General features: G+C 43.7%; 1 protein-coding gene across 4 annotated transcripts in view; it reads left to right on the top strand.

Moving 5' to 3' along the window:
* The window catches only part of BCR (BCR activator of RhoGEF and GTPase), a 98994-nt gene that overhangs the window by 41056 nt on the left and 45914 nt on the right, over nt 1-12024 (top strand). For all 4 annotated transcript variants that reach the window (XM_032706114.1, XM_032706113.1, XM_032706115.1 and 1 more), the window contains exon 2: nt 5864-6048. In XM_032706114.1, coding sequence (XP_032562005.1) covers nt 5864-6048 — 185 coding nt within the window. The remainder of the gene's footprint in view (nt 1-5863; nt 6049-12024) is intronic.

The following is a 12024-nucleotide window of genomic DNA, read 5'->3' on the forward strand; positions in this document are numbered from 1 at the left end:
ATGTCTCCCTGCAGAAGGGCCACTGCAGCCTGGCTGACTGTGGGAAACTGTTTCCCTCTGCCTTGGGTTTGTGTGTTCGTGGGTGTTCCTGTGGGTGGGCTGTGTTATGTTTTTCACTGCAATTCTACTTTTGCAGCCCGTGCTCCCAATCAGCTTGTTCAGCAGTTTGAGGGATCATCCTCTGTGGACATTTCCTCTGGGAAATGATGGGGTAGCTATTGTTTTTCCCTTTTGATACTTGATTTTTGTGACCTGTGGGACAGGCTCCTGGTATAGGTAGACACACATAGTCATTGTTTGTGGATCTCAGTTTTGTGCAAAAGTGTGTATATTGAGTATACTGTTTCCTGGGTTTGGAGATGACAATTCAGAATATGTCAAGGAAATAAGCAGGATGCTTAGCTTTCCATAGTTCAGCTGTTATATCTTTTAGAGAGTGGTGCTGTATTCCCTAGGCAACTGCATTCTCAGCCCATCCACACTGAGGTACTTCTAACATAACGCTGGGCCTGAATCCTTGATCCTTCTCCAAGTAGCTTGGCCAGCACTAAGAAATAAAATTACATTATTCTGTATTGTTTATCACCAGGCAAACAGTGGTATATACAAGCTGGAGCTGAGGTTGGTAAGGCACATTAGTAACTTAAAGGTTACAAAAAAAATAAAAATAGGAGTGGTGTTGTATTCCGGCAACTTATTCCTAAACCAGCCACATGTAAATCCCAGGAACTGACTAAGCTTCAGTCTAAAGAAAAATGAAGCAGTGTTTTGTTAATATGATGTCTTCAATTGCAGTAGAAGCTTTTAAGCATACCCACCCCTGATCCACCATGCATGTATCCTTCCAGTTTGGATTTCTGAGCCATGAACTAGATCAAGGAGCTGATCCAGCTTAGAAGGGAAGCGTCAAAGATATTTTTCTTTGAGCTGACTGAGTTCTTTATCTGGCCCACAGGCATCCGTGGGGTTACAGAACTAAGGGGATAAGAGGGGAAGGGGCCATACAGTGGTTTATGGCTTGGTGGGGAAACCTTAAACCCCTACTGTTGCCAAGACAATGCATTGTCAATCTATGGCCTCACACATTCCCTGGCATAGAAACACAGAGGATGCAAAGTGCCTTAGCTCTGTTCTGCTGTGCAGCTGTGGGGATGTTTTTGGAGTGAGTGTAGACATTCCAAACTCGTGCTAGCCTTGGTACCATTCACAATGAAGCCACAGTGATGTGGGGCTTTGGCAGGACGTGCACCTCCCTTCCCCCTCCAGGATTCTAGGTATTTACTTAGGCAGGCAGGTCTGAGCTGCTGTGGCTTCACTGCTCTTTTAGCGGGATTAGCTGGAGCACAGCTAGCTTGGAATCTTCTCTGCAGGCTGCTGTTAAGCCTCTCAAGCAGCTATGGATGTTGTGCTGCTGTGAAAGTATGACACGTGCATTTGAACCATTGTGTGGCCTTGGATTAGATGCAGATAATCTTTCTTTTTATTTAGAAGTTAATTTCTTTTACCCTTCCTGCTTTCAAGTTAGATCTGTGATTTCATATTTCCAAAGAATGAATGTGGCACCCAGCAGGAAGGGTGTAGGCAACAGGACAAGGGAACAGTGTTGCTGTGCTCTCTCTTGAGTGCCAGGGAATTTGAGTAGCTGTAAATTTGTTAGATTCTTCCTTATCCCTCAGCCAGGTGAAATTTGAGGAAGTGAGGGAGAAAAGCAGTTTAGAAGAGGGGAGGCGCAACAGCATAAAGAAAAGGAATATTATGTTTGAGAAAACCAAAAGAAATTGAAAAGCAGAGATGAGAAAGGAGGTGAGAGGATGGAAGCAGTAACTGAGGAGGGAGATGGTGGAAGAGATTTACAAAAGCTGGAGCAAAACAAGGCCAGAGAGGCCATTGCTGTAAGAACTAAGGGTGGAAATAAATGCCTGAGGATTTTAGCAGAATGTGTGCATGGATGATGAGCCTTTGTACCCCCAGGTAGCTCAGTGCACCTGAAGATGTGCTGGTGCAGGAGAGCAGTTCTGTAAGAGACTGTCCAAGGGCCAGTAGTAGAAATAGTTCCTCTTGTGTGCCAAGAGGGCTCGTTTCTGAGAGTCACAGCTGCTGCTCTTCTCGGTGGGATGGGATCTTTTACAGGTTACTCAAAGAGGGGGAGAAAAGGGGGCCGCTGGTGAGATGAGAAGCATGACACACGTGGAGCAGCGTCCTTGGCATGTCTCTCTGGTGCTCTCTCAGTACCGCATGTTTGAGCCCACCATCCTTGTTTGCCTGCCCTTTTCTTTAGTTGTCCCTTGCCAGCAGTTGTCCGCTGTTGCTCGGTCTCATCTCTCTCTGGCCTTGGTGGCCCAGTTACTGATGGTTACTCTGAGACTGGCTGGCCCTACAAGCAGGATAAGAACCCTCTTAATGCTCACCTTCCCCGAGACACTGGCTAAGAAACCAAATGCTCTTGCTTGAGCCCATCTGCTGTCTCCACTTGCCATCTCCAGTGGTAGCACCTAGAGCAGCTGGAGGTGTCAGAGCAGGTGAACCTCGGCTCTGATCTCTTTGCTTTTCTCTCCCAGGTGGAGCCTGAGCAGCCTGTGAGCATTGTGCTGGGCTGAGGAGCTCTCAATAACCTAGTTTCCCTAGCAACAGTGGGCTCTTTAATCACAGAGATACAAGGCTACCTCTGTTCCTGGTGCTAAGGCTTGTGTAGTGTATCTGGCTGTGGCAATATTTTGCTTCTGTTGGAAAAAATGGCAGAATAAAAGCGAGAAGGTCTTTCTGCCTTTGTGATAATTAAGATCTCCATAGGTGGATTTCAGTGCTGTGTGCAGCAATAATAGAAAGAGGAGGGATTATAACTACTTCTAAGCTTTTTAATGTGTGAAGGATCCCTGGAGGATACAGAAATAAAGTTTTAAATTCTGTGTGGAGCTTTATGCATAGATTTCATGGCAGTCTGTGACACTGATAGATTCATTCCTTGTTGAGATGTGTTATTTTCATTTTTATGGATAGGGAGATGAAATGATTCAAAGGTAGGCTGAATCTTGTTGCAAATCTGGCAATAAGTCTCCTCTTCTGAGCTCACGTCCTCCACCTGCCCTTTCCTTCTCTTTCAGGTAAAGGTGTCCCTGTGCAGTAGGAGACACAACATGTAAGGGAAGGTAGAATTGTGAAGCTGTTTTTTAGCAGGAGAAAGTGAGGAAAGTGGAAATACTGTGATTCACTGCAAGCCTTTCTGCTAATGTATTTTAGTCTGCATTTACTCCCCCATTAACAAAAGTGGAGCAAACTATAAATTTTGCAAGTGAGCATTGGGAGTGAAAGAAATATATTCCTGCCTTAATTTCTGCACAGAGACTTTGTCTTGTTAATGCATGTGTGCAGGAGAAACTGGTTTGGATAAGAATAGTTTGAAGAAACTTCTAAACGAAAAAAGAACTCTTCCTTGAGTTGGCATGAAGCCTACATAAGTGCCCAGTACTGATGTTCCTTCTTGGATAATGCCAGTGTTAAATTGTCAGTAATGTCTCACAGGCTTGTTGGGTTAGAAAGTTGCACAAGGGACACCTGAGTGAAAACAGGTATCTGTGCTCTTCCACTGAAGTGATGTGGTGGTCAGATTTTGTGGGTTTGGGTTCTTTTCTTTCTGGTGTGGGGTCTTGTTTGTTTGGGTTTTTCATTATTATTATTTTAATATGGCATAAATAGTGCAGAAATGAAAGGAGACACTCATCCTCCTTCCTACTTATTTTGGTCTCTGGAGTCAAAACAGTCCCTTAACCTTCTGGCCAAACAGAAGACCATCCACCTGTGTGTGAGGAGGGTATTTTTCCTTTTTGGTATTTCCTTGCCTGTTTGGTTGTGCAAGGTGGGGGCTAATGAAGTCTCCTGTTCTGCATCCTTTTAGCCAAAGAACTTTTGAGAATTCCAGCATGAGATTTGTTTGGCTTGCAGATGTTGTAGAAACTATCCAGCTTTGGGGTATCTAAAAATCTCTTTTGTTTGTGACTGAGCATCCTTATCTCAGCCTTTCAAGCCTCTGGTTGCTGAATCAACTTAAAGGGTGTCTTCTGAATGGTTGTGGAGCTCTGGAAACCTGTAACATCTAGGCCAAGGTTCCCTCCAGAGAACATGTACCTCTTCCCCCCACCCCTCGTTCCTGTGGTCTTGCACAATCTAACAAGTCTTTTGAGGAACTCTGAGAGCTTGAGCACGAGCAGGTGGGGACATGGAACTCACTGAGCTTGTTAAAATAACACTGCCATGGTCCTTCAGCAGCCTGAAGGCCTCCTATCAGGCTGTTATTTAGCTGGGTGGTATTTGGTAGGAGCCGAGACAGAGGCTCCTTTCTACAGTGAGTGCATTGTTGGGTTTTCAGTATATTGTTTGCGTAAATTCCCTAGACCAGCTCTCCCTCCTGAAACAGCCACATGGATCAAGTTTTATTCTGTTCCACATAAAGTTCACATCCTTTACTGGAATGAGTCATGCTTTAACTGAGTTTACTGTGAGGGAAGAAAGTGGGCTTTAAAATGTTACTCCTCCACCCTGCCTTAGTGATGTATAACAGGATTATTAGTATGCTTGGCAGCAGCTGCTTATTATTTTCACAGAACCTGAATATTTGTGAAAACAAGTAAAAAATTGGTTCTACTTGTGTTGAAGTGTAATTATTTTTATTCATCTTTGTAGTTTTGTCTTCCATAAAGCTCACCAGCTGCTGTAAAAGTGGATCTTACTTATCTCCTTGGAGTTATTTTTCAGTTTTGGGAGAAGAGTGGCATTCTGGGACTTGTAGCTGAAAGAGGAGGAGGAACTCTCCCATTGTGTGGTCAGTGGCCCACACATGGCTGTTGCTGTCACACACAGGACACTTCTGGGCACTGAGAGGTGAAGGAGTTTCCCAAGCCCATGGAACTCATGGTGTGGTACCACTGTGCAGAAACCAGATTTTGGCTCTGTATATATTCTTTGTGCAGAGAGGTGCAAGACCTTTTAACCTATGGCAGAGGGAGCTACTCACTGTGTGTCCTGTTACAGGTTTTTGCAGAAGCACTCTCTGTATGCAGCTACTAAAGATACCAGAACAATTTACTACTCATTTTTCCTACAGAAGTTCATTGAGGTCTCATGCAATGATGGCTAATTTGACTCTTCATACCACCATCCTTTGTTCTTTGTGTTTTGGATGTGTTGTTGGTTTATTTTGGGGTTTTTTTTTGGGGGGGAGGGGAGATGGCATGGGCAGGAGGGAGTAGAGTGGTGGTTTGTTCATTTGTTTAAGGAGTTGGGCTCAAAGTTGAGGAGGAGGAGCAGCCAATAGAAGAGGGCCTCTTAGGATTTTGGGCTTGGCAGTAAGGTTGGTTCACTTGACATGTGAGACCTTTCTTTCCTGGTCCTCTTGTTCCTGAGTGTCCTGGAGAGAGTTACATTTCTCCCCTGAGCTATGTATTGTCTGTGCTTTCTAAATTGGCAGGGGCATCATCTGCTTATGTTCCATAGAAAAAGCGGAGTCTGTTGTCACAACCTCTGCATTCCTCAACCCAGACTGCACAGCTTTTATGGAGCCTGCAAAAGGATTTATTTTGATGCCAATGCTTTTGAAGGAAAATGTGAGGGAAAGAGCTGTAATTAAGAGACAACTGGTGTTAGAAAGGACTTTACCTTTTAGGACTTAGAATGAGTGAAATGAACTTTTGGTGACAACATAAGTTTAGTTAAATTTACGCCTCTACTGTATTTAACTATTTACGCCTCTGTTTAACTATCAGTGACTCTGGGTTTACTGGTAAGTGCTGTGGCAGCTGGCAGGCAGTGCCTGGTGGAGCAGGCTGTCTCCTGGAGCGTGAGCAGACAGGTTTCTCTGTGTGTTTTGCAGATGCCCCGTTCGGGGGGACACCGCCCGGCTACGCGTACGATGCCGACCGCGCCGAGGAGCAGAGGAGGCACCATGACATGATGCCCTACATCGATGACTCGCCGTCCTCCTCACCACACCTCAGCTCCAAGAGTCGGGGCAGCCGAGACACTCTGTCCTCAGGGTCTCTGGAATCTACAAAATCAGTGAGTCCTTTCCTTTTCCTCTGTGAATTTTAGTGGAGAGAATTGGTGATAGCTGCAGTTGAGAGAGTCTCTAAATAACAAGTGTTTTGGACAGGAGACTGCGGAACAAAACGTGTTCATACATCTCTGCGTGTGGGTTGTCATTGCCTTTCAGAAGGAAAATAAAAGGTATTTTCAGGTAGGTTGAAGGTTTTGATAAAGCATCTAGAATACAAGAACTATTCCCTTCACCCTGTGAAAGTGGAATAAGAGGAATTAAAGCTACCAGCTCTGAAATGGTGACTTTGGGTGGGGAAGAGCCACTGCTTGTGGTGGATTTGACTATTCACTAAATAGCTGCCTATGTAATGGTAGATAAAAGGTACAGAAGGGACTGCCTAGCCTGACCTCTGGTTTAATGTGCCCCTTCAGGCTACCTTGCTTTATTTTTGTTTCAGGTTCAGTAGCGTGGCTATAGCTTGGAACTTACAGAACAATTCTATTTTTGTTCTTACAATAGTCTTGGTAGTGAGTCTGCAGTATGCCTTGGTAAATAACTATTGACTTTGCTGTCTTCACAGTCAAAAATATCTTAGTTTCAGCTTGAATTAGTCTCTGACTTTCAGCCTTTGTTTCTGTTTATCCTTTTGCAATAGACTGAGAGCACTTGAATCCCAAGTTGCTGTTCCCTTGAATATCTTTGTCATTTGCAGACTTCGGGTTACCTCAAGTCATTCATAAAAATGCTTAATAGCACCAAGCCAACTGTCACTGCCTTCCTACTGTGTTTCTGAGAAAGTCTGGCCAACAACCTTGAATTTCCACATTGTGAATAACACTTGGAAATCTATCACCTAAGTAGTTTAACTTATCTGTTGCTTTAGATTGTTCTGTCCTATTAGTTAAGATGTCACGGAAGAAAAGGATGATATTTTACAGGTATCAGCATACATGTAAATCAACACCATCACTTTTATCAGTTTTATTTATCTTGCCTCAAAAGTCAAGAGTCTGACAAGTTCCACAAGCCATTAGTGCCCAGTGTTCATTACACACATCCTTCTACTCCTCTTTATTGGTTACTGCCACATCATATGCCTTTTCCAGGATGAATTCCAGATTAAGAATCCTTCTTGAGACAGTGTTTTTCTTCTTCTTTCTCATTTATAAAAATGAATTGTCAAGATCTCTCAAAGCAGTGTCAAGCAGATACATTGTTGATGTTTGCTTAGTTTTACTTGACTGTAAAGTGTGGAATCTAGTTAGCTGCTTATGCTTTAGTCTATTAATTTTGAGATGCTTTTTTATCTCTCAAGATGAGAATTCTTGTGATATGTAAGAGGCTTTTGAGTGAAGAAATTATCATTGGTAAATGCAAAAAGCTCCAAGAACATTTTAATATTGGCTTGAGATTTCCAGGTTACGTTTCTCAGGATGAAGGAAAAACGCTATGTGACTACACAGAGCTGAGAGTTATCTTCAAAGGACCAGTTGTCACAGTGCCTGTGACTGGAGGCCTGGAAGAAACACTGCCTAATATTTAATCTTGTTCTTTATTTGTTTGAGTATTGCCTCATAAGCAGTTACCAGCAGTTAATTTCAAAGTTCCTTTAATAATGCTAGAAGGCCTGCCTTTTCAAAAATAATTTTGAACATAAATGGCTGCTTTCTTCTCTCAGACTATAAAAAGATGTTTTATGGCTTCCAAAAGAAAGAGGTGTCCTGATACAGACTGGACTTTTAATCGTGAACCTCAACTGCTTCAGTCGGTCCCATCTGTGATTAGTCCACAGTTGACAATGCCACTGATTAAGGACGATCCATAACAAGGAGGAAGAGACTAATTTACATGTAGTTGCAGTATTTCCCAAGCAAGTTAAACTTTCTGTCATCACGAGTTGTTAGCGGGCTTTTGCTGTGTTCTGTTTTCAGCTGTAGTAGAAAAGACATCAGTAACAAAATTAAGTGTCGAACACACTGTGCTGAGCCAAGCGCATAAAATGTGTCAGACCAGAAATACCAGGATGCACATCTATTCTATTTTCTTTTACACTAAACTTGATTAGCAGAAAACATGTTTTGTTTACCTGTGTTTGCTTTTATAGTTGTCTCCTGCCCTTTTACTTTTTCCTTGGGTACCTGCAGTTACTTCTGAATATTTTAGATTATCCTTATGACCAGAGTCTGCAAATCAAGTTAACCCTATGTAACAACACAACATGCAGTACATACACTACTTTGACAAAATATTAAGATTGTGAAGTCATTCAGAAGTTAAGAAATTACTCCGATTATCCAGCCTTGCCTCATGCCATAGCCTTGTCTTGAATCTCAGTGAAAACTTTGAATTACTCAGTCATCCTATTTTCCCTATGGGGCTCCTGCATTGTACAGTGAACACAGTGAATGATACTCACTGGATTCAACATTTCACCCCTGGAGCTGTGTGTGCACCTTATTTATGGGGCACTGCAAACTCTGCTCTGAGTTCTGAAGTATTCATTTCCTAGTGGCATGGCCATTAACTGCAAGTACAGTTGGAATGCTACACAGGTCTTACTTATCCTTGCAGTGTTCCTGTGAGATAAGAGGATGGTATGTTCACTAACCACAGGTAATCAAGGCAGACAGGTTATAGGAAAAGCATCTGCTAATTTTGGGTGCTTAATGCGAGATGTGTAATCTTCTGCAAAACCAGGTTCTGACTTTTGGTACAGTTTTTTTAACATTTAAAGTCAAATACCTTTGTTTTCACTCATAACCAAGACTTAACAGCACTCCAGTCAGACACCCAAAAAAATGGAGAATAATGCAAACAATGATATTTTTAATCTCAGTAATTCATTTAGCATCACACAGACATAGAAGCATTTTGGTGTGATGTTCATCTGCCTTATCCATGAGACCAGCTTTCCTCTTGGATACTGGGTTGTTGCTATCTGGATATTGAGGGCATCTTGCTTTGACTTATTTTATGGGCTTGCTCTGGGCTTTGTATTTTTCTGCCAAGTATTTGACTGAGTCCTTCCATCTCCTTAGAGCAACTCTGTCCTTTGGTTGGGTGGCACATCAGGGTTCTGTCCAGCCACCATAGGGAAAGTGCAGAGTGGCCAAAGCAGTGCCTCTTTCTAAAAGAGAAGGAAGGGATCCCTCCTTTACTACTTATAGAGGGGCATCCTGTTTCTCCCTCAGGGTGTAGGGTGACCAACTCCCAGCACCTCATGTCAGTGTTCCAAGAGCTGAGTGTTGCAATGAACTTCCAAAAGGTTTGTGGTGCTCTGCACCTTCTCATATGGGGAGTGTTTTCTAATCCCTCTCATCACCTCCATCATATAAGCAGATGAAAAGATGCTGCCCCTAAACTGTGCCACTTTAACACCTCTCGTGATTCACATTCCACTGGGTGTCCACTGTTGGTGTCCCAGGAGGGTGACAAGTGGTGCACCAGCATCAGTTTTGTCTGTGACCCAGAGAGGGCATAAGCAAGGTGGCCTTTTGTAGTGTGGATCTCAGCATCCCTTGACTTGTCATTTTTGTGGTTAGGAAACCTTAACAAATGTTTGCATTGAGCAAGAGAGGTCATACCCCTTCTTCTGACTCTTCCAGGGTCTCATGCTGGGCTGCTCATGTGTGTCCTGGCATAAAGCTTTTACCAAACTTTACCTGCTGCTCTGAAGCAAACCTACAGGGAGAGAGGGAAAAGGAGAAATAGGTTCCACTGATGCTTAAGTTGTTTGTTTATTTAACATGAGAAGTGGTTTAATTTTCCCAAACCTTTCTTTCTGTAACAGTCGAACTTCTGTGATTGAATTTTCCAGAAATTCTGGAAACCTCTCTTGGAGAATGTCAGCCCAAATGTTTGCCAAATAAGACAGTGCCAGTAGCTTCAGAAGGTGTCAGACAGTGTTGGTAAAAGGTTGTGATACTTCAATCCCAGAAAGAGCGAGAATGTGTCTGTCTTTCCCCTACAGCCAGAGTGAAAGGTGGAGAAGATACCTGAACAGAGTTAGAGGAGGACAGAGGGAGAGCTCGCTACAGTATTCTTAGGACACAGGAAAGTATTGGGACGGCTGGAAAGTTGCTGACTGACACCCTTCAGTAGAGAAGAGTGATTGCCAAGAGTTTTGGAGTGGGTAGCTTGCAGCCTGGAGGCTAAAGAGGATGGGAAGCTTAATTGATTGTGATCCTACTGCTGCTACTCATATGGGGAGAGATTGCAGCCATGAGAAGAGTAGAAATAAGAATGGCCTTTCAAGATCTGCTCACCAGCAAAGCCAGGCTCAGAGACAGGGAGGTGGGGGCAGGTGCAGAACAGCAGTGGGAAGGCAAAGCTCGTTCCACCCTCCAGGAGAGGAGTCACTTTTCAGTGCAGATGAATTTTTGCCAAAATAGATCTCTCCAATTCTTGCCCATATCACGCCAAGGGAGGCAGGAATGCTAAAGCTGAGCAACCACCTCCTGCTATCTGCTCTGTTTGGAGAAGAAATTGGCTGGTACTTATTGATTTCCAGGTAGAATTTCTCTTGCCTTTTCTGCTGTGCAGTCCATGGTTGGTGCAGCATTGGCAGCCATTGCTTTTCCTCAGATCAGATCCTTTTGTCCTTGCTGTCTGCCAGCTCAGCAGAGAGCAGGATTGTGGCAGAGCAGGCTGTGGGTTTTGCTCCTAGCTTGGTCCCAAGGGGATCCAGAGAAGTTGACCTCTGAAGCTACAGCAATAAATGGGGTTACTGCTCTGCTTGTTACTACTGTTGCTAGCTTGTCTTTCTCTCTCCAGTGTTTCCAAATCCTTCTCCTTTCTTCCTCTCAGTATTTGGGTTTGTTTGTTTGTTTTGTTTTACTGTGGCTTTCTCCTCACCACCCCCAACAGATGCAGTTTTTCCTTTTTATTCTCCTATTCTTTGCTCCTTAAGGGCTCAGCCTGGATGTACAGCCCTTCCTGAGGAGAGCTGGCACACCAGTACTGATGTTATAAATAATGTTGGCTCCTCTCCCTGCTCCTTCCCCTCCCTGCATGGAGCATGACTGGCTTGATTACAGAATTTGCCCTGTTTAATATCACCAAGACAATGAGACACCTCCAGCCTGTTTAACAGAAGCTTACAAATATATTTACACTTTAAAAATGGAAATGAATAGCTTTTCTCCTTTGTAGGCTCTCAGGTTCTGTGTGAGATTCAGAGCTGTCCTTACAGGAAGCCTCTCCTTTGAGCACATTCATTGCCCGGTGTATGAACACACTGTACCAAAGGAAGAGTTAAAGTGCCTTTTATACGCCCACTTTGAATCCCTAATTCTCTTTACAGAGCTGTGCCAGCAGCAACCTCTGCAAAATCTTGTGTGTTGTGGTTTCTAGATCCTTAATCTGTGCTCTTCTAACGTTTGCAAGAAAACAATTATTGCTGTTAATTTAAACAAAAAACCAGAAAGCCCTGAGTTCTAAACAGAGTCAGGAAGAGCCGAATCTGTCTAATCCTTGGAGCTGGTGAATGTCGGCCTTGCAGTAATTGAGCACAACATGTGATGCCAACCTGGTTAGTAAACTAAAGTGCTTGGGCTGACAGGCTGCAAACACATTCAAAGCAGCCATGGCTCGGGGCCAGTGTGTGTGCTCTGATATCTCCAGAGCTTCCAGCCGCTCGGTCTGGCCGTGGGTCAGGTCCCAAGGTTGCACTTACTATGGCTGTGACTCAATCTTTTGGTTTTTAAGTCTTTGGAATAGCAAAAAGCACCACCCAGTTGAGAAGAGAACACCAGAATTGTATAGGCATGAGGTACCTGTGACACTGCCTTTAGCCTGCTTTCCACCTCCTTTTTGGTGTCTGGTTTTTTTAAATGTAATTCATAAGGAGTGGGAGCAAGGCACTGATTCCTTGCTTGCTTGTTCAGATCTGGCTGGGTGTTGGATCCTCACAGCTCCCATGGCAGGGAGACAGGAATGCTCTGGCTGCTGCCCTGGTACAGTCTTGTAATATTTATTCTGAAACACAGGGGTGGAGA

This window comes from Chiroxiphia lanceolata, chromosome 18 (assembly GCF_009829145.1).
Source record: "Chiroxiphia lanceolata isolate bChiLan1 chromosome 18, bChiLan1.pri, whole genome shotgun sequence".
Lineage (NCBI taxonomy): Eukaryota > Metazoa > Chordata > Aves > Passeriformes > Pipridae > Chiroxiphia > Chiroxiphia lanceolata.